This window comes from Cyprinus carpio, chromosome A18 (genome assembly GCF_018340385.1).
Source record: "Cyprinus carpio isolate SPL01 chromosome A18, ASM1834038v1, whole genome shotgun sequence".
NCBI lineage: Eukaryota > Metazoa > Chordata > Actinopteri > Cypriniformes > Cyprinidae > Cyprinus > Cyprinus carpio.
Window position 1 is genome coordinate 19343242 of NC_056589.1, and position 20206 is coordinate 19363447.

At 37.4% G+C, this 20206-nt stretch overlaps 1 protein-coding gene across 5 annotated transcripts; it reads left to right on the forward strand.

Annotated features, from left to right (window-relative positions):
• The first annotated feature begins 44 nt into the window (after window positions 1-44).
• On the forward strand, window positions 45-16472 carry LOC109103629 (kinesin-like protein KIF23). Of its 5 annotated transcripts, none has more exons than XM_042775284.1 (24): window positions 45-181; window positions 1403-1469; window positions 1551-1679; window positions 2962-3067; window positions 3150-3286; window positions 3368-3480; window positions 3566-3733; window positions 4068-4112; window positions 4362-4474; window positions 4608-4729; window positions 6791-6893; window positions 6985-7064; window positions 7144-7263; window positions 7354-7513; window positions 7684-7845; window positions 7931-8097; window positions 13460-13633; window positions 13748-13930; window positions 14192-14491; window positions 15027-15260; window positions 15350-15438; window positions 15537-15612; window positions 15780-15850; window positions 15944-16472. In XM_042775284.1, the coding sequence occupies exons 1-24, from the start codon at window positions 168-170 to the stop codon at window positions 15957-15959; spliced, it is 2949 nt and encodes a 982-aa protein (XP_042631218.1). In that variant the 5' UTR covers window positions 45-167; the 3' UTR covers window positions 15960-16472. The 5 variants fall into 5 exon arrangements, with proteins under 5 accessions (XP_042631218.1, XP_042631219.1, XP_042631220.1 ...); XM_042775285.1 differs by having other exon boundaries at window positions 14192-14464; XM_042775286.1 differs by lacking the exon at window positions 4068-4112 and having other exon boundaries at window positions 46-181.
• Window positions 16473-20206: the final 3734 nt, after the last annotated feature.

Consider the following 20206-nt stretch of genomic DNA (forward strand, 5'->3'; position numbering starts at 1 on the left):
CGGGGCTTAGGGCGGGACATCCGGTTGTCTACGGCGTGGCTGAGCTCGCTGATTGGTCACATTTGAAAAATCAGTTTCTGACGCAGTGGAGGGAACGTTTGAACTTCGAATTTTGTATACGGACAAGAAGGCAACGGCGTCGCGGAATTAAATAAAAACACCCAAACATGATTAGGCAAGCGTAAGTATTTAATACCTATTCTACTGTAGTTATTTTAGCACGATAACGAATTTTAAAAGGTCCGTTTATTAACATATAAGCGAGTCTGTTTTCAAATGAAAGTCTTTGAGTGCTTTTAGCAGACATTTCTTAACTAACGTTACTAAGCCTTACTCACCGCCCGTCGCGTTTACTTAACGTTATTAATCCATTGTTTGTACTTTAGGCTCTGTTCATAATCCATCTTAATGTGTTACGTTTTCTTTTTATATCAGTAGTTTGATTTTGTTATCCCTTTTATTATCAACTAACGTTATGTACTGGCATAAAGTTGGCTTGACGTTGGACATTCGATATTCGCAAATCTAGGGACCGTCTCTAAAGTTACATGCGAAACTAACTAACATGCAAGGAGAATGACTAACAGTCATGAACAGTTGAAAACTCTGTTCATCCAGGGTCAACTATAATGCACACCTTTTTGATTATATTAAAATAAACTGTAAGTCATATGGAAAAACAATTGCTACTTCATAATTATTCAAATAACTTAAACACAAATTTAAAGCTCAATAGCATTTGAACAGAATGACTCACATTCATAAAACATACTTTAAAGTGTTCATCTAGGTGTCAGCTATAATGCACACCGTTCATATTTTTCATAATTATTCAAATAAACTATCAAATGTAAAAAATTACTACTTTTCATTACTGAATGGGCTCAAATGTAAAATATGCCATAATTTAAAGCTCAATAGCATTTGAACAGAATACTGAGCTTCAAATTTGTGTTTAAGTACATTCGGTAATGAAAAGTAGCAATTGTTTTCCATATGATTTACAGTTTATTTGAATAATTATCAAAAAATATAAAAGGTGTGCATTATAGTTGACACCTGGATGAACAGTTAACAGTTGTTTTCATGACTGTTAGTCATTCTCCTTGCATGCTATTGACGTTAGAGAAGTGTATAGTAGTTTCGAATGTAAGTTTAGAGACGGTCCCTAGATTTCCGAATATCAAATGTCCAACGTCAAGCCACTTTATGCCAGTACATAAACGTTGTTTAACGTTACGTTATGTTGTTTGTTGGTAAAAATCAGTGAAGTAATGAGCAGATCGCGTTTTCCTATCATAACTCCGAAAGTTTATAGATTCTCTTTTAATCATGCTCGTTTTACTTGAACTGTAACTTACTTGTTTGTTGAGTGATGTGTGAATTTTTCCGTTTGTAACAGGAAGGGCAAGACCCCCCGCCGCCCTCCTCCAAAAAAGCCTTCCAACAACCAGAAGGACCCTGTTGGAGTATGTTGTAACTTTTTGTTCGCTTTAGGATAATGGCAATCTTGATCAGTAAGTTATATTAATTCGATACGTGTTTGGCAGGTGTATTGTCGCGCGCGGCCACTGGGTGAAGAGGATGAGGAATGCTGTATCGAGGTTATAAGCAACACCACCATCCAGTTACATGCCCCTGATGGGCTCAAAGCCAACAGAAATGGTGAATTCAAAGAGGTGAGTGCTTGTCTGCTCTCGTTTCGCCAATTATGATTATTTAAAACACAAATTTCTTCTGATTTTGTTAGGAATTATGTCATACATCTCCAATTCTATTTGACTTTTTCTTCTGTGGGACACAAAGGTGGATTTTGTGTAATGGCTACACTTTTTTTCTATATCATGAAAGTTTAAGAGTATTAGGTTTGCCAAGCTTAAAAAGTGACAAAAGCACCATAAACGTGGTCAGTATGACTTGTTTGCTGTTTCGAGTCTGCAAAACTTTGTTGTATCTATTTGTGTGCTGCATGGAAAGGTCAAGGTCTAGCACAACATGAAAACAAAACTATTCCTTTGAATCTGATGCAGGGTTTATGTGGGTCTTGGTGTTTTAGTTTGCCCTTCCACAAATTAAGTCCTTAAATAGGTCTTGCATTGTAAAGGCCTGGTCACAGCAAGAACTATATTAGCATCCACACCAGACGATGATATGTCTGTTTATTCCAAGCGCACGCTCGTCTGCCGCTTTAAATTCTTGAGCTCTTTATAGCAGGATTGATTATGATTGGTTGTCATTTGAAGTTTTCTTTGTTCATCAACTGGAAAAATCGTACTGAAAGGGATTCCAATGATATTGTTTCTCTGTGCCTTTATCATTATAGCTGTGGTGTGGACTCTGCTATTCTTTAATATTGAGAATGATTTTTTTGAAAATCTTTATCTTTACTGTTATCATCTTTGGTGTGAACAGGCCTTAAGTCTTAAATACGTAAAGTTGTGGCATTAACATTTGAGATGAAGCCTTGTTTTCTGAGGAACTGTACATGAAGAGAATTTAAGCAAATATCTGTTAATGGGGTATGAAAACTTAAATTAAGTGTGTTGTTTTTTTAAGTCCACTGGCAGATATGTTTTTTTTTATTTTTTTTTATTTTATTTTTTTAAAGCATAAAATCACATCAAACTATCAAGGCAATACATCTTATGTCATTTTGCTTTTTAAGTAAATGCATTTTGATTTAAGAATCTTTAGACATTTGTACTGGAAAACGACACACAAAATACTGAGAAAGAACATCAGTTTTATTTTTGCATGTACAGTAGAAGTTATGGTTATTTCCATATTGTAGTGGTTGGGAACAGAGGTATTAAAGCATCTTTTTTTAATTTTGTGAAATGAATATAAGTATTATACTTTGAAGTATTGCTTATAGAACTCATTGTGTGCTTCTTGGATGTTCATTTACATGTGAAAATATTATGATCCCTTTAACTATGATGAACTATAATTGTCTTTTAGACACAATATTCCTTCAAAAAAGTGTTTGGAATTAAAACGACACAGATGGAATTATTTGAAGATGTTGCCAAACCTCTAGTAGAAGACCTCATTCACTGTAAAAACGGTAAATATACTTTTCTGTGCGCTTGCTGATGATGATGATCATTGTTATTTAAAAACTGACAGCAGTTTTCTTTTTAAACTAGGTCTGTTGTTCACCTACGGTGTCACTGGCAGTGGAAAAACTTACACAATGACTGGCTCACCTGGTCAAGGTGGGCTGCTTCCACGTTCACTCGACATGATCTTCAACAGCATAAGCCCCTACCAGGCCAAGAGATATGTAAGAAAATTCATCAAGTACTTTTATTCCGTTATGTAAAATTAATTTTCCATCCTTGAGCTTTTTTGTTTCACTCATCAGGTTTTCAAGCCTGATGATAAAAATGGCATGGAGGTGCAGAATCAGGTAGATGCGCTCTTGGACCGACAGAAGCGAGAGAGCCAGACATCTGTACCAAAGACCCCAACAACAAGGTTAATTCAAGTTGTTAAAGTTACAAATTGCCTTATCTGTTTTAAATGAAATATAGTGAGTTTATATGCTGTTCTTGTTTTGTAGGCGATTTGACCCTGAGTTTGCTGACATGATCAGTCCAGAGGAGGCTTGTAAGGCAAGCGGAGTGGATGAAGATAGCAGCTACAGTGTCTTTGTCTCTTACATTGAGATTTACAATAACTACATCTATGATCTCCTGGAAGAGACTCCTTTTGACCCAATAAAGCCCAAGTAAGTTTGCTGTTTTTGCTGTATTTTTGATTCAATAAATACAGCCTTTGTCAGCATAAGAGGCTTCTTTCAAAAACCATTAAAAAAAAAAATTGTATCGACCCCAAACTTTTGAACGTTAGTCTATATTAAAACTCCAATCTAATTTGATTGGTTGTCAGTAGTAACAATTTATGGGTAACCAATACTTTTTTACTTAAATATTTAGTCAATTGAAATTTTACACTGACAGTTGACACAAAGCTGATTTAGGTTTAGTCCCATTCATATTTTTTTACATTTAGTAATGTCTATGCACTTAGTTTATAGATAAATGTATTTTGTTTTTCATTAGGTGGAATGGTGCAGGCACACCTCTGAGAAACAACATTGAGTTCATGTACGTGGCCAGTGAAATCCATTCATAGATGGACTTGCTGCCTTTTGATAATGATATTCCTTCCTTTGTGTATCTGTTCTGTGCATCCTGTCTTGTGCTTTCAAGTGCTTCTAGGGTGTCTATCTGCTTTGTCTTGGCTGTGTGTCTTATGCTTTTGTTTTATTTGCTGGTAGGCGCCCATGCAGAGTTTGAGCTTTGTTGCCTACTCTGTAGATACAGAAATGTTATCATACTTTATTTACATTTCAGACCACCCCAATCCAAAATACTGCGTGAAGATCAAAATCACAACATGTATGTGGCCGGGTGCACTGAGGTTGAGGTCAAGTCAACAGAGGAAGCTTTTGAAGTCTTTTGGAGAGGTAAGCTCATGAAGATGTTAACTTTTTTTTTTTTTTCTTTTCTTTTCTTTTTCTTTTTTTTCCTCCATAATGGTTTTGTTTGTAGTTGGTGCACAGTGCTATTGTAGTATGAGATCTTTTCTTTTCTGAACAGGTCAGAAGAAGCGCCGGATTGCAAACACGCAATTGAACCGTGAATCCAGCCGTTCTCACAGTGTTTTCATTATTAAATTGGCACAAGCACCTCTGGATGCAGATGGAGACAATGTGCTTCAGGTCAGTGCTAATTCTAATCACTTCAAGACTTTATTTTTTGGAATGAAATTTTTGTAAATATTATAAAACTAAAAATATAAATTTTAATACTAATGCCATTTGATTCAAGGTTAACCTCTGTTATTCAGATACATATGAAGTGTCTTTGGCTACAACTACTGATAACTGACTTAAAGCGCATTTTACGCCCAGCCTAGTCTTACAACCAGATGTATGTCCAGCTGGTGCAACCGGCCCCTGATCTTGTTGCTGGTTTGATGAATGTGGCATTTGTAAGGGTTTGGCACCCCCTAGTGATAAGTTTGTCAAAGGTAAATCCGATAATGCATTTGAATGAATCAAATTTATCATATTAATATAAATAAATCATACCATTCTATTTAAATTTTTACAACCCCTTGGCACCACTACAACACATTTCTGCATAAAGAAGATCTGTAAATTTGCAAAGACTAAAGTCTCAAATCCAAAGAGTTTTTTTTTTTTTATAAAAGTTAAGAGTCAGTCACTACTACCTAAAACGGCTCGTTCTAACACGGCCCCACAGGTCTACGTCACGATGTGGGAAGATTTGCATAACGCCGCCCAAATGTTCACTCAAAGAAAGAAGGCAACTTTTATTCTCGCTGTTGCCGCCGGCGTCATGTTGAGGAGACGCTGTGTTTCATTGTGAAAGTGAAACTACTTTGTTTGGCCTTCCATAAGAGGACACCGCTAGAAATCAGTGGTTAAGTTGTATTTACAACACTGTTCCGGAACAGTTCAATCCAAATATTCAGATGTGTGCAATGCTTTTTACGGAGGACAAGGACTGTTTCCTGAACCTGCAGAGTAGCCTATAATGTCTGTTTCTATAAAGTGGGGCAATAACAACTTTGCAAGGACAGTGTGGTGCTTCTGACTCGCTGTCTGTAAAAACATTTTCAAGGATTTGCCACTGATTCAAACGTGAGTTTTGGGCAGTGTTGAGTAACTGTTAGAGCTTATTGTTTGTTGTTTCTCTGATCACAAATGCAGACATGGTTTTATGTTTACGCATAAAAAGACAGTACAAGTCATTATGATCAGTAATTATGTCCCCACTGGATGCAACAAATGCCTTGTTTGTAATGGGTTTTTATTGGTTTTGTCTCATGCGCCAAGATATATCAACTATTGCATGCGCTGGGACATACGTAACTTTTGACACATGCTTGAGGCATTTGGCCAATCACAATGCACTGGATAGCTGGCCAATCAGCGTACACCTCGCTTTTCAGAACGATGAGCTTTGTAAAAATCTACACGTTTCAAAAAGGTGGGGGATAGAGGAGAAACAATGTACATTTATGTGGAAAATGTTTTTTGAACCTTAAGCTGCATAAACACATTGCATTACACCAAATACACAAAATAATGCTCTTTTTAGCAACATGATATGACCCCTTTAAAGTGTTTTAATTATTCATGAGATGTTAGTGAAATGGTTCACCCAAAAATTTAAATTGTAATTTAGTCACCCTTGTTCCAAACCCACAATGCTTAAAGCATAAATGAAGATATTTTTAATGAAACCTGAATGGTTTCTGTCTCTCCATTTAAAGTTTATTCCACTGAAACTATGACTCTTTAACAGCATCATCTGTTTGCGTGATGCACAAGATTGGCTTCCCTTTGCCATATTTGATGTGCTCTGTGCATTGATTAATGCTCTTCTGTGAATAAATTGCATGATTTAAATCTCTTAATATCGAGTGATTGTCACTATGGAAAGCTTAGATTAAACTGCTTGATTCATATGGGTTTCTTTTACAATGTCTTTATGAACTCTTTGAGGTGTTGGTGGAATGGAGGGATGGAAATGTAAAGATTTGTTAAAAAATATCTTAATTTGTGTTTAAAACATGAATGCAAATCTTATGAATTTGGTCTAATGCAAGGGTTAGTAGTAAGTTTTCATTTTTGCAAGAACTACACCTTAAACTGTGACATTTTGGCCCTACATGTGGAGATGTTAGGTTCTCAGTTGTGACAGTGGAACCACTGACAAACACTTAAAAAGATTTGTTGTTCCTTTTTCAGGATAAGAGTCAGGTGAATGTGAGCCAGTTGTGTCTGGTGGATCTGGCTGGCAGTGAACGCACCAGCAGAACCCGAGCAGAGGGCAGCCGTCTCCGTGAAGCAGGTCAGGCAGCAGCACAAATAACTAATTTTATTACCTTCAGGATTTCAGGGTTATGTTTTATATGAAGACCATATGGGTGGTTTTCTCACAGGCAACATCAATCAATCTTTAATGACTCTGCGCACATGTATTGAGGTACTGAGGGAGAATCAGATGTGTGGCACAAATAAGGTATGTGAGAGAGAAACTGACCATATGGTTGGTTAAAAAAGTTAGAAACATCATAGGCTCTCTTGACTTTTGTCCTCAGATGGTTCCGTACAGAGACTCCAAAGTGACCCATCTATTCAAGAACTACTTTGATGGGGAAGGCAAAGTGAGGATGGTCGTGTGTGTAAATCCAAAAGCTGATGATTATGAGGAGACCTTGGTAAGCAATATTACCAGGTCAAAAGGTGCATTGTTCCACTACAGATTTATTCTAGTTGCACTGACCTTTTGGTTTCTCATCTGTGTGTAGCTGGTGATGCGCTTTGCTGAGATGACTCAGGAGGTTGAAGTGGCCCGGCCTGTTGACAGGCCCATCTGTGGCTTTGCTGCTGGTCGCCGACAGAGAAACCAGGCCTTCAAAGAGGAGCTTACACGCAGGCTGGAAGATCGTGGTGGTCCTGTAGATGGAGGTATTTTTGTGTGTGTGTGTGTGCTTGCATGTTATTCTCTCACATAATGTGTGTTGACATTAAAAATGTGCATTTTCTTTAACATGCCGAATTCCATCCAAAAGTCTCATACTATTAGTTTTTTTTTTTTTTTTTGGGTAATGTCAATTATGTGATGTGTTCTGTTACAGATTCTCCAACAGTATTGAACCAACTGCTTCAGTCGTTCCCTCCACTTCCTCCCTGTGAGATCTCTGGCCCTAACGATAATGTTACACTGCCCAGACTCATTGAGGCCCTGGAGAAGAGACACAAGGTTCGACAGATGATGGTTGAGGAGTACAATAAAACTGGTAAAATCATCACTTTATTCAGAACTGTTTAAATGGTCTTTCAAATGCAATATTTTTCCAAATTTCTGGTGGTATTTGGTTTCAGCCAACATGCTGAAGTCTGTGCTTCAAGAGCAAGACAGCAACCTTCTCTCTAAGGAGAACTTCATCCAAGAGCAACGTGGTCGGCTTGGTGAAAAGGACAAAATGATCCAAAACCAGAAGAATGAGATTGATCGTCTGGAAAAGAAATCCAAAATGTTGGAGTACAAGGTATTTGCACAATCACTGAGTCAGGATTAAAAAAAAAAAAAAAAAAATTTAACCCATCACATCACACTTTTTCACATCACATTAAATTGATCAAAAGTGACAGTAGAATACATGTGTAGTGTTTTAAATTTTTCTTGTAAATCTGTTCATTAACAAAAAATGAAAGTTTCCACAAAAAAAATAAAGGGGTGGGGTGATTTTCTTTTTTTTTTTTTTTCTCTCTAGGCTTGATTGTGCTTATGGGGTGGAATCTAACATGTTAATGCTTTTGTTTTTAAAGAAACACATTATTTTTCACACAATTTACCTTTATTCCACACTGTTCTGTGCCTTCTCCTATAAATGTGCTGATCATTTTCTGCTTTTATGAAACCCCTCCCTCAGAAATACGCGATGGGCTCTGATTGGTTAGCTAGTCCAATTTGTTGCGATTGGCTATACCGCCTCTAGTGTAAATGTCCCGTCCCTCACCTCAGCGGCACGTGCTCCGTTTGTATTGTTAACAATGGCATCATCTATATTTCTTATCAATTTGAGCCCAATTGAGATGCAGAGGATATTATTGAAGAGGGTCGTGCAGAACCTGTGCAGTTTAATCCAACCACACGCCATGTATTATGCTTCTCATAGCTATGTGAAAATAAGTGTATAAATGGAAGCGTTCATTGTTTGAGCTGAGTTGGTGACCTGAATGAGAGATGCAGGGCGACGCGAGAAACTGGATTGAGAACCGCTGCTTTAGAACATTGATTTTGAAACTTGTGAATCCATTAGAATCGTTAGAAGACAGAATTGCGATTCAAATATGAATAGAATTTTACGTACACCCCTATTTTCCTTCCTCTTCTCTTAAGCAGGGCAGCATGGCCTCGCCCCCTTTGTTGCATTTAAATCGATTTTTTTGCCCCCCTACAATATTCAAATGACAAAGAAATTTATCGAAACAAGTTTTAATATAATTCTTTATTTATTATTTGCCAGTCAAATTTATAACTAAGAAGATGATTTAAAAAAAAAAAAAAGCAGTAATGTTATTACCTTAATGCTGGAAAAGACCTTTATTATTATTATTTTTTTTTATTTAATACCAGCCCATCATGCATCTAACCATCCACTCGGCGTTAAGAGCTGTTAAGATTAAAACTGGCAACTACAGTGAGTCATTTTTTTCTTATATAAATTATTTGTAAATAGAGCAGACACTACGCCGGACGCGAGAGTTGTTGTTGGTGAGCCGCACAACGAGCAATGCTGCAGGTTGCTTTTTTGGCGGATATGCTGTGCTTGTGCTGCCGCGGTCTTGTTCATTTTGTAGGGCAAAAACATCTCTCTCACTCGGCAGCAGAGTATGTGAGCGGAGTGGAGCGGCAACAATTTCCCTCCGCGCTCCGAAGATTTAATAATCACTCCACGCACACTGATACCAGAAACACAGCTTTGCCTTCACTCCAAAGCTAAAGCATTTCAGTATGTTTGAAATGTTATGTTCATAATGTAGCCTATACTAAAATAAAAAATAAAATAACAGTAGAGTTTCAAAGGGGATTAGGCTATTGTGTGCAAACTTTTCTTTTTTTTCCTACCACATGCCAAACTAATAACATTTTCAGCATTAAAAGCTATAATTGCTGCTTTCTGCTGTGCAAATTTTGTTTGTGATGAAAATAGCAGTTAATTTTCGTCAGTTATTTTATCTACAGATCGATGCATTTCTTACAGATTTCAAAATCATTCAAAATCAGACACAGATGAAGTACTGTAAGATTACATTTGTTTGAATTGCATTATTGCGAAAGCGATTGTGTGTGAATATGCTGTATCTATTTTAAATCATGCTTTAAGCCGAAAATATTCAGTAAAAGGAACAGACAAACTCCTTGAGAACTAGCCTGTAACTTCCCGCTCGGTTATTGCTGTCATTATAATCTTCTGATTTGAGAGATCCATCTGTATCAAGCTATAGCTAAATATGTTTAACGTGAATTTTTGCTAAATATGCAGTTATATTACGTGCTGTTGGCATGACTTGTACTCGTGATGGAGCGGTGCTGGAGCGAGTGAAAACCACGACGCTCCGACTTTTAAAAATTCCGCTCCTCGCTCCAGTCAAAATCACACCGCTCTACTCCGCGCTCCGGAGAAACATACTCTGCTCGGCAGCATGTCTCTATGACAAACGCACGGGGGGAGGGTTGAGCCCAATCGGAACTACGGGAGCCCTGAGTGGAGCGTTGGTGGATGTTAAAAAGAAAAAAAAACCGATTTTCATTCAAACAAAACCTATGTAAACTACACATTCGAGTTAATCGATAAAATCGATTTATCGCCCAGCCCTAGTTTGTGATGTCACAAACCTGGGAAGTAACTCGTAGTCCCTACGAGCCGTTTTTGTAGGCATTAAACTGGCAGAATTTTAAAAGACAATATCTCCGTTTGCACTGAACTTTCAGCGCCGCTATTTTGCAGATATTGTTTATGCTCAAAAAGCAACAATACACACTAACTAATGTTAAAAGTGAAATTGCAATCAACCACCCCTTTAATGGTGGTGTAAGTGATTTCTGGTAGCCAATGTTGATATTTCAAATCACCAGAACAAACATGCCTCTACCCCAAAAGGGTCTCGCCCCTATTTTGATAGCTCTGTCCCACACATACATACGCACCACAGGCAACGATTATGGTTGAATCTGCTGTATTATTATCTCCTGTATTAAACATTGTCTTACTTTTCGGACACACTTTGGGAGTTGACGCATGAAACAGACAGTGGAGGAGGTTTAGAAACTCCAGGCTTATAGTGTCTGTATCATAGCTGAAGGGAACGACAATACGTTTGCAGATCAAACAAACAAGCGAACATGTCACATAGGGCTGTGCGATTTGGGGAAAATATCTAATTGTGTTTTTTTTTTTTTTTGACATTGCGATTTGCTATTTATTTTGTTTTTTTTAATTTTGCAAAATCAAGCTTCAGCTTACTTTGTCAGTAGTGTGCAGCACAGTATGGGGATCGTTTTCTGCTGAAAAAAACAAACAATAGAAATCATCACAGAAATTCTTATGGTTTCCATTAAAACAATTACAAAATTCCTTTTTGTAGTGCGTTTTGGTCATTATTCCACTAGGATTTACTGTTGTTCTATTGTTTCCCATCTGCCAGATTACATCCCACCAATAGAATCCATGAAATACCAGTAGACATCATTATAGTTTACATTAAAGTCTAATATAATTCCCAGTATATATAACCCTTAAATCCATTACATTTCATATTGTGTTTTGGGAGGGGTTCTATTGTTTTTTTTTTTCCAGCAGGGAATTTATAATTTTATTTTATTTATTTTATATTATATTATATTATATATATTATATTATATTATATTATATATATATATTATATTATATTATATTATATTATATTATATTATATTATATTATATTATATTATATTATGGTATTATAATGGCATTACTACTTTTACGGAATTTACTTAATTACTAAATTTCACAGAAAAGGTTAGTTTATTTTATGCAAATAAAGAACTGTATTACTTCAGTAAATTATTAAAGTATTACATAGGTTACAGACTGATTTATTAATTTTTAAGCATTTGGGATTTTAAGAACTGAATGTTTCATTTCATCCAAGTGAATTTAGCAAAGCAGTTAGTCTAAATTTACACTTGTTTTAAATGCGGAGCCAGGCGTGAGGTTGCGCGCGTGCGTCTAGCCTCGTCCTTATTGCCAGATGTGCTCGTGGAGACTTGTGGTGCGGAGCCGCGCATGAGTATAACTTAGCATTACGAGACAGACTGCGTGTGTGCGGCGAGTGTAACGGCTCCTCCGTGAGATGCGGATGAGAGGAGCGAGTATAAGAAGCATTCAGAGACACAGGCTATGTGTGCGGTCTTCTGAATTGGGAATAGCGAATATTAGAATCTGTTGGGGAGATAAAATGTGCAAGATAACGTTCATATACTTATAAAAACATCTAAGAATATATTTTTTATTCTCCAGTACTGAAAGCAGAACCGATAAGGGAGTTCTTCTTGATATGTGTTGTGACGCAGCTCTTGGAAATTAACATTAACGTACCTTTTTTGTTTGGTATCTGACATTTCGAAACCAAAATAATATCAAATTACACAAGTTTTTCTTCAGTATTAATTTACCAACTATCGATCTGACCCTGTAGACGCCATAATCACACTCTCTCTCTCTCTCTCTCTCTCTCTCTCTCTCTCTCTCCCTCCCTCCCTCTCTCCCTCTCTCTCCTCTCTCTCTCTCTCTCTCTCTCTCTCTCTCTCTCTCTCTCTCTCTCTCTCTTTCTCTCTCTCTCTCTCTCTCTCTCTCTCATCTCTCTCTCTCTCTCTCTCTCTCTCTCTCTCTCTCTCTCTCTCTCTCTCTCTCTCTCTCTCACACTCTATATCTCTCTCAAACTCTCTCAAATTCACGCTTTCCGGTGTGTTTTTTACGGTGGCCGTTTATGCAGTTGGCTAGAGCAGTGCTGATTGTGGAGAACGGAGGTGCGCTCACTGTATTGGTTAGTAAGGCTGTCACTCAAGGCTGGCAGCCATGCATATGCTCTGGAACAGAGAAATATTGCGTCCACATCGCTTAGCAAAACTGCAACGTCTCAAATCGTGATTCGATTCCGACTAATCGCACAGCCCTAATGTCACATGAGCATATTAAAGTAAAAGTCAGCATATATTAGTTCTGCGTGAAAATAAGATAATTTCAGAATCATGAGAAAAATAAAAGCTTCTAATAATCTTTCTGTGTGCAAAACTTTGATAATGTAAAACGCTTCAAACAGAGCAGCTCAAAGCACTTATGCACATCCAGGGTGAAGAATGATGTGATTGAAGCAACATAAGTCACAGCGTGCTGCACTCCACACGGTACAAACAGAGAAGAGAAATGAGAGAGCAATGAACTCTAGCAAGAGGTAATTTTATGCGAATTCCCAGACCTTTATCTACACCAAGTATTATAATGGGAATATGTCATCTTGGAGAGAGAGTTTACCGTGCTGACTGTCATAAGTGAACGTGACGTGCTGTTTGAATGCTGAGCGGAGAATAACTGACTGCTGCAGCAGAAGGAAGATCAATTTCTGTAAACTTAAATTTAACAATGTAAATATAATTCTGTCCCTCACATTAAGATATGGAATGGCTTTAGATGATATAGGCTCTACAGTGCATTAAAAGCAAACTGGTGCTCTTCTGTTTCTTATGGTGTATGACTCCCCCTATATTTATGCCTTAAAAAAAAGCACAATCGCGGTGGTTAGATCAAATAATCACCTATTGGCCTATCTGTAATGCATCTTCGATATGTTACACTCTATGCAGATTGACATTCTACAGAAAACCACCAACATCTATGAGGAGGACAAACGATCTCTACAGCAGGAACTGGAGAGCAGAGAACAGAGGCTGCAGAGGGAAATGTCTGAAAAGAGACGCATGGAATCACGCATGCAGGGCATCGTCACTGACGCCAAGCTCAAGTGGGAGAAGGAGTGTGTGAGTGTCTTCCCATAGACCCTATATATGTGAAACGAGACTTTTTAATTTTTTTTGTACAATTTCATTTGTTAGTGGTGTGATACATGCAAGATTTGTTTTTGTTCTCTATAGGAGAGGCGAGTAAATGCTAAGCAGCTGGAAATGCAGAATAAGCTGTGGGTGAAGGATGAGAAACTCAAACAGCTCAAAGCCATAGTGACTGAGGGAAAGACGGAGAACCAGCAGCCAAAGCGGCCGTCCAGAGAAAAGGACAAAGTGCCTGCCAAGAGATCTGCTTCCCCATCACCTGTTCCTGTACGTTTAACTGACATGCGTTTCTAGACCGCTTGGCCCTGAGATTTATGCCTAACCTAATCCACAAACCTCATCTTTATATGTCCATTCATGGCCTGCTATGCTCTGTGTCTGTGTGTATAATTACCCTGTGCACTTTTTTTTTTTTTTTTTTTTTTTTAACAGATTCCCACCTGTTTTTAATGCCATTAATGCTGTTTTTAATGTACTGGTGTGTGTTGCATGCAAACCATGTGTGTACTAATCTCATGTCGCTTACAGTCTCCCTACAATGGCTCTCAGTCATCCCTCTCCTCCCTGGAACCCATATATTACTTCTCTCAGACGATCAGGCCAGATCCTCACTTCCCCAGACCAGGCAGTGTGTCTGTGGCCTCCTGCATCTCTGAGTGGGAGCAGGGTGTCCCGTACTCTCGTAGGCAGGGTAGCCAGTCACCTCCAGACAGTAGGAAGAGAGCTCAGGGCCTTCCTGACAGTCTTAGAAGGAGGAGAGGCAGGTGTTGGGCCAGAGAGGTGCCTGTCCAGCCAGCAGAGGTAGATCTAGAGGAAACGGGTCACTGGGTCAGTAGAGTATCTTGCTGTAGTTATAGGTAGAGCTTCAACAAGACACTAATATAGACTCATTGTAGCCTAATGTAGACATTTTTATCTGTTTCTCAGCTGCACTAATTATTACCCAGAAGATCTATATGTAAAATAAGTTATTATATGCTGCTTATTTTAACCATGTAATGGCTTTGTTTTGCACTTTTACACAAATAAATTTGAGTTCATCTTCTCAATGTCATCTCTTACTCCTGCGCCTAATTGAACTTGTCTAAAGTGTATGAAAAGCAATTGAATAATGTCATAGGTTGTGTAAAAGTTGAAATTGTCAACATTTACAGCTTTAATATCTGCATACTGAAAAGCGCTTTTTTTTTTTTTTTTTTTTTTTTTTTTTTTTGGAGCTTGTTTGAATGGGAACGTATCTTCAGCTTTTTTCTTTCCTCTTAACAGCTTGGGACATTTAGTTTAGTAGAGACTGACTAACACTTCAGCATGCCTAAGGACCGCCTTCTATTTGTCTTACTGTGCTTGTGTTTCAATTGAATAGACTGGGCCGCCGGTCCGGCCTCTACACAGACGCTCACACTCCGCAGGTGGGGAGAGGTGGGTTGATCATAAACCCACCACTAATGTGGACCTGGATACAGTTCTGCAACCAAACATCCCCAATGCCATCAAAGTAAACGCTCCCAATGAGAAAGCTCTGTCCAAGTGTGACAAGTACGTTCTGACACACCAGGAGGTTGCATCAGATGGAGAGATTCAGACCAAGCTAATCAAGGTAGCTTCCTTTTTCAAGTGGTCTTGCTCCTGGTTTTGGTTGTCAGCTGAAACTAAAGTTTATTTTTTTTATTTTTTGCTCATTATCAGGGTGAAGTGTTCAAAACTAGAGGTGGAGGACAGGCTGTTCAGTTCACGGATATCGAAACGCTCAAGCAGGAAAACCCTCTTGCGGCCAGGTAATTGTATGACCACCAATACAATTCAAACTTGGCAGCATGTATTATTTCTAGGTCTCATAGTGAATGCTCTGTATTGTTGTGCTCTTTGATTGTAGCCGTAAGAGACGATCATCAGAGACTGGCCCGGATGGTGAGCCTATGGAAGGAAACTGGACTGATGTGGAGACAAGGGTAAGATTACTGATATCCTCTAGGCAGGTGCAGGCACTGCACACTTAAAGACTTAAATGCCCATATTTTAAGGTCAATAACTACTTTTTTGGTATTTTTAATGGGTGGGAATGCGTATACATTTTATAATATAAATGTTTGTTTCCTAACCCGTCTCTCTTCTCTAGTGCTCTGTTGCCTTGGAGATGAGAGCTGGCTCGAACCTAGGACCTGGATACCAACATCACGGATACCCAAAGTAAGCTCTTTATTTGCGTACAGTTTCACTTGTCTCCAGTCACTCTGGTGAAAACCAGCTTTTTAAAAAATGTGCCTCCATTTTATTTTGTAGACGCAGAAAGCCTTGAGACTGCTCCAGTATTGCCATCACAGCAGAGTCCTTTCCTCTCGAAGCCTCTTATCACTGTGTGCAATAGCAAATTCACTTTATAATATTTAACTTTTTAAAATCCTTTTATGGAAATTCTTTTTATAGAAGACTACACAAGTTCACCAAAGCTGTTTTTGTACTGCATTTTCTATCAGGGTGTTGCCATGTAAAATTCACATTTGGTGTAAGTGTGGGTCTGGGTGGGTTTCAAAACAAATTGTTACAAAAGTATTGTTTTCTAACTGTCTTAAGCACATTAGGTATTTGTATTTTTTTTTTATTACTTTTATATATATGTTAATGTATACTCTTGCATGGGGGCAGTTAGGACAGTCAAAGTGTTTGCTGGTGTTTCTTTAAAAATCCTTTAATAATAAAAGTCATTTTCATGACTTGAGTAGGCAGCACCTTGGAAAAGCACTCATTCCATGTAGTTTCACTTGTATGATATTGCTGCAGACAAAACTGTTAATAAACAGCATTTGGTATACTTGTTTGGTTCATATAGTGGATTATTTTTTACATTAGCTATTAAGTTTTTTGTTTTGATCCATTTGTAATGGTGTAGTTATCTGAGCACTGTGGTTCTATAAGGAAGCAGTAGATGGCAGCAGTGTTTAAAATATAGCGGTTATGTGTTTTCATTCCTAAACCAAGCTGGCCATGGGTAGTATTATTGTTTCATGTAGACAAAGGATACTTTAAGGTGATGTAGGAGACTTGTGAAGTAAACAGTGAAAAATAAAGGAAAAAATCAGAATGGTATTTTTTTTTTTGTCATCAAGTTGTAATTGTTATCATGTAAAAGGTGTGACTTAAGTTATTTCACACTAATTAAAGTGTGAATCTTATATGCATAAAATACTGGCCATGAAATTAGATTGAGCAATTTTATTTATTTTTTTAAATCTCTGTTTAAATGTTGTTTCCATTACAAAATATTTTCATAAAATATCATTAATCTGAGATGTGGTGGAAATTTCATGTTTAATTGTGTGTGCAGTGACTATTAGTAGACAAATAAAGTGTTTTCAGAGCTGTTTAGTCCACAGCCAGTAGTTGAAGAAACTCTTGGTACCCTATTGACTTTCCTCTGACCTACAAGGACCAATGTAAGACTCATTAAGAACATAAGTTATTAGCTACAAAATATCTTTGTCGCCTCTGCCTTAATGAGCAACAACATCCACGTCATTATAATAGTCTAAAATCCAGTCCAAAAAAATTAAGTAGATTTTTTTTTTTTATTAAATTAAGTTGATTTAAGTCAAACAATTGTATTTATTAATGCATCACTGAAACACATAAAAATCCTTAATTCACACAGACCTGATGTGAATGTGCCAGACAGTATGTCACCTGTGTTACTGAAATCATGCATTATTGTTTGTTCATGACCACAAGTGTCATGAGTTTGCCTAAAACAGATTCCGAAAGCTGTTAGCACTTGATTTGGCCATTTTCACCCTATTTGGTGAACACTAACAAAGAAAAACTTTAGAAGTGTTTTCTTTGTTGGAATTTGAGTTGTTGAGCTCTTTGTGTTTGGATGGTGCCATCCTTCTTTTTTTGATGAAATATTTAATACAGTATTAGTTTAACAAAGACACTGGATCAAAATAAGAATAGTCTAACATGAAACTGTTTACACATCTCCCATATATATGATATAAACACAAACATTTATGCACGTCTTCATGATGGTATGAATGAGTTATTCAGTTGTTGGATCAGTTGCAGAATACACTGTAAAAACACCAATTTCTGAGGAAAATTAAGCTCCCCCATGAGTCTTCTACAGTACTTTACACACTAAGATTGTTGAATTATATTGCAGAAATTGCTTTTGTGCTTAGCATAATAACTAAACGGTTAAAAGGTGGTAAATGGTTATTATATAAAGTCATTGGCTCAGGTTTTCTTCCATCAAGCTTTCCAAAATATAAGACTACAGTCATACTGCATGTATGTTATCATGTTCTTTGGTGGGTTACGGTTGGTTGGGTTTGGTTAGGAGTAAGCTGTTAGAGGGTGATTGAGTGTTTGCTGCTTTGAGCAGAAGCAATTTTGTATCAGGATAAAAAGTGTGCCTGTGCGTACAGGTCAAGGGGATCGGAGCGGCAGCAATTCTGCTGAAGTACCTGAAGTGGACCATGTCTAAAGAGTTTGGAGCCCAGACATTCCATTTCAAATGAGGCAAACTTCCTCCAAAATATTCCCCAATATTTCAACTTCCTTCCTGGATTTACCTTTTGATTAAAAAGATTGCTTACAAGGCCCGAGCTGCAAATTTAATTTTGAAAGAATTTCTACTCATTCCCACAGCAATCTAGTGGACATTATGCAAAGGTTTTTCTACTGACTCAAGGGTGTTTTTGTAACCGAGTCTGCTCCCATGTCTTTCTGCAGTGCTTGGGATTTCTTTTTTTAGCCAAGAATAAAAACATAGTCTTATTTCAGAAGATTAAACTATCTGTCCATGGATTGTACAATAACTGTCCTCTGTGACAAATCTCAAGTCTCAGTTCTGTAAAGAGAGCAGCTCATTGGCCCTGTTTCTCTCTCTATTAGCTCCACAGCCAAATCCTGATGGTGGATATCTCATCTGCTCCTCTGACTCTATTTCAATTTGGAGGCACTAGAGACTGACCAACATGGAGCGCCTCCAAGAGAGGGTCAAGGGCTCCAAGCAACGAGCAGATATTAAACTCACTTGTGCAAGCCATCAAGTGCTCTGCTTTTTGACCATACGCAGTTTGATGAGCCACACTACAATATAATCATTTGGCTCGGCTGGCAATGGCTCTGGAGGGAGAACGTTATACTATGATAGAGCTTTAGATTACTGCATTAAGATTATGATCCAATGAAGTGAGGGAAAGAATAAGAGAGAGATGCATGAGCAAGACTAGAAGACAACCACTCAGAGAGCACCTTGCATGAAAATATAGCTATTTCATTTTCACTTATGCTCTGGTGTGAAAAGTACTATAGCACTGTAAAAAGCCTTCACTATTATGGTGAGCTTATTGATTTATGCATGATGTAAGGTAGATTTGAAAAGCAATTTTATGATAGTTGCTAGTAATGTTTCCTTCATTAAAAAATACTCATTAGTAAATTAATAATTTTAAATTAAGGGGATTGTCTAATGGGGACTGATGTGTTGCAATTACATGAGTCTACTACTGGCTGTATCTCAGCAATCTCCTGTTACTGTAACTTTCATTTCTAATATAAAAGAATCACGGCTGACAGCAAATATGCAAACAATCAAACAAATAAATAAAATACACGGGGAAACATGGTGAAAAGCTCATTGAATATATAAATAAAATAAGTGTACCTTTAAAGTAAATAGTCCATTTGATACTCAAAATGTTGTTTCAAATTGAACCTAGTTTATTTGGTCTGATAGGATTCTCACTGCAAAAACAAAACAAAACGTAGAATTTGATATTTTGTTTTTTATATATTATTCATCACAAATTAATTGGATGGTTAAAAATGGCCTTAACGTACCAGAAAACAGTAAGACCTGAATGTGTATTTCCTAAACCAATGCAGAAATGACTTTAGCCAAGTGACTTAAGTGGAGGAGAACAATGATTTAAGCAGAAGAACTCGTATTCTTATATTTTGATTAAAGATCACAAGCATAAAAAGTTGTTTGCAATAATGTGCACAAATGAATCACAAAGTAAATGATTTTGTGTTGACAAAAGAAGTAAAAGTCCTTGAGAAATTAAATTGGACCATGCCAGAGGAGAACTACTTTCCAGAATGAAACAGTAGTCATTTGACTCATTTCTAAGGAAGATCGTTCTTTTAACAAAGTGAAAGTGATTCTCTATTTAAGTGCTTAACCTGCAGAATACACAATAAAGAAATACTGGAGAACTGCCTGCTTGAATTCACACTAATTAGTCAGCTTGGCTTTTCAAAATAAATGATTGCATGGTTTATCTGCCATTTGGATGATTAATTCCTGCAAAGAGTCTTTTTTTTTGTCTTCTGTGAGTCTATCACTTGCCGCAGGAGAAACGGACACAAAATAATTTATATTATATATATAGCCGACTGAGTCTGAGACTGTCTAATGAGCTTCTCAATGTTTCTTCACCACACCGAACCATTACAGATGCAAATTTCTTCATGTTTATTCTGTGCGTATATGTAATCAGCATGTGCACTCAGTTTATTTTCTCATTAATGCAATTTAAA

Bases quoted from the DNA above. Each gene is read 5' to 3' on its own strand.
- LOC109103629 (XM_042775284.1), top strand. The intron at 3,287-3,367 runs GTAAGAAAATTC...TTCACTCATCAG, and splicing joins CCTACCAGGCCAAGAGATAT to GTTTTCAAGCCTGATGATAA. The intron at 7,846-7,930 runs GTAAAATCATCA...ATTTGGTTTCAG, and splicing joins TGAGGAGTACAATAAAACTG to CCAACATGCTGAAGTCTGTG.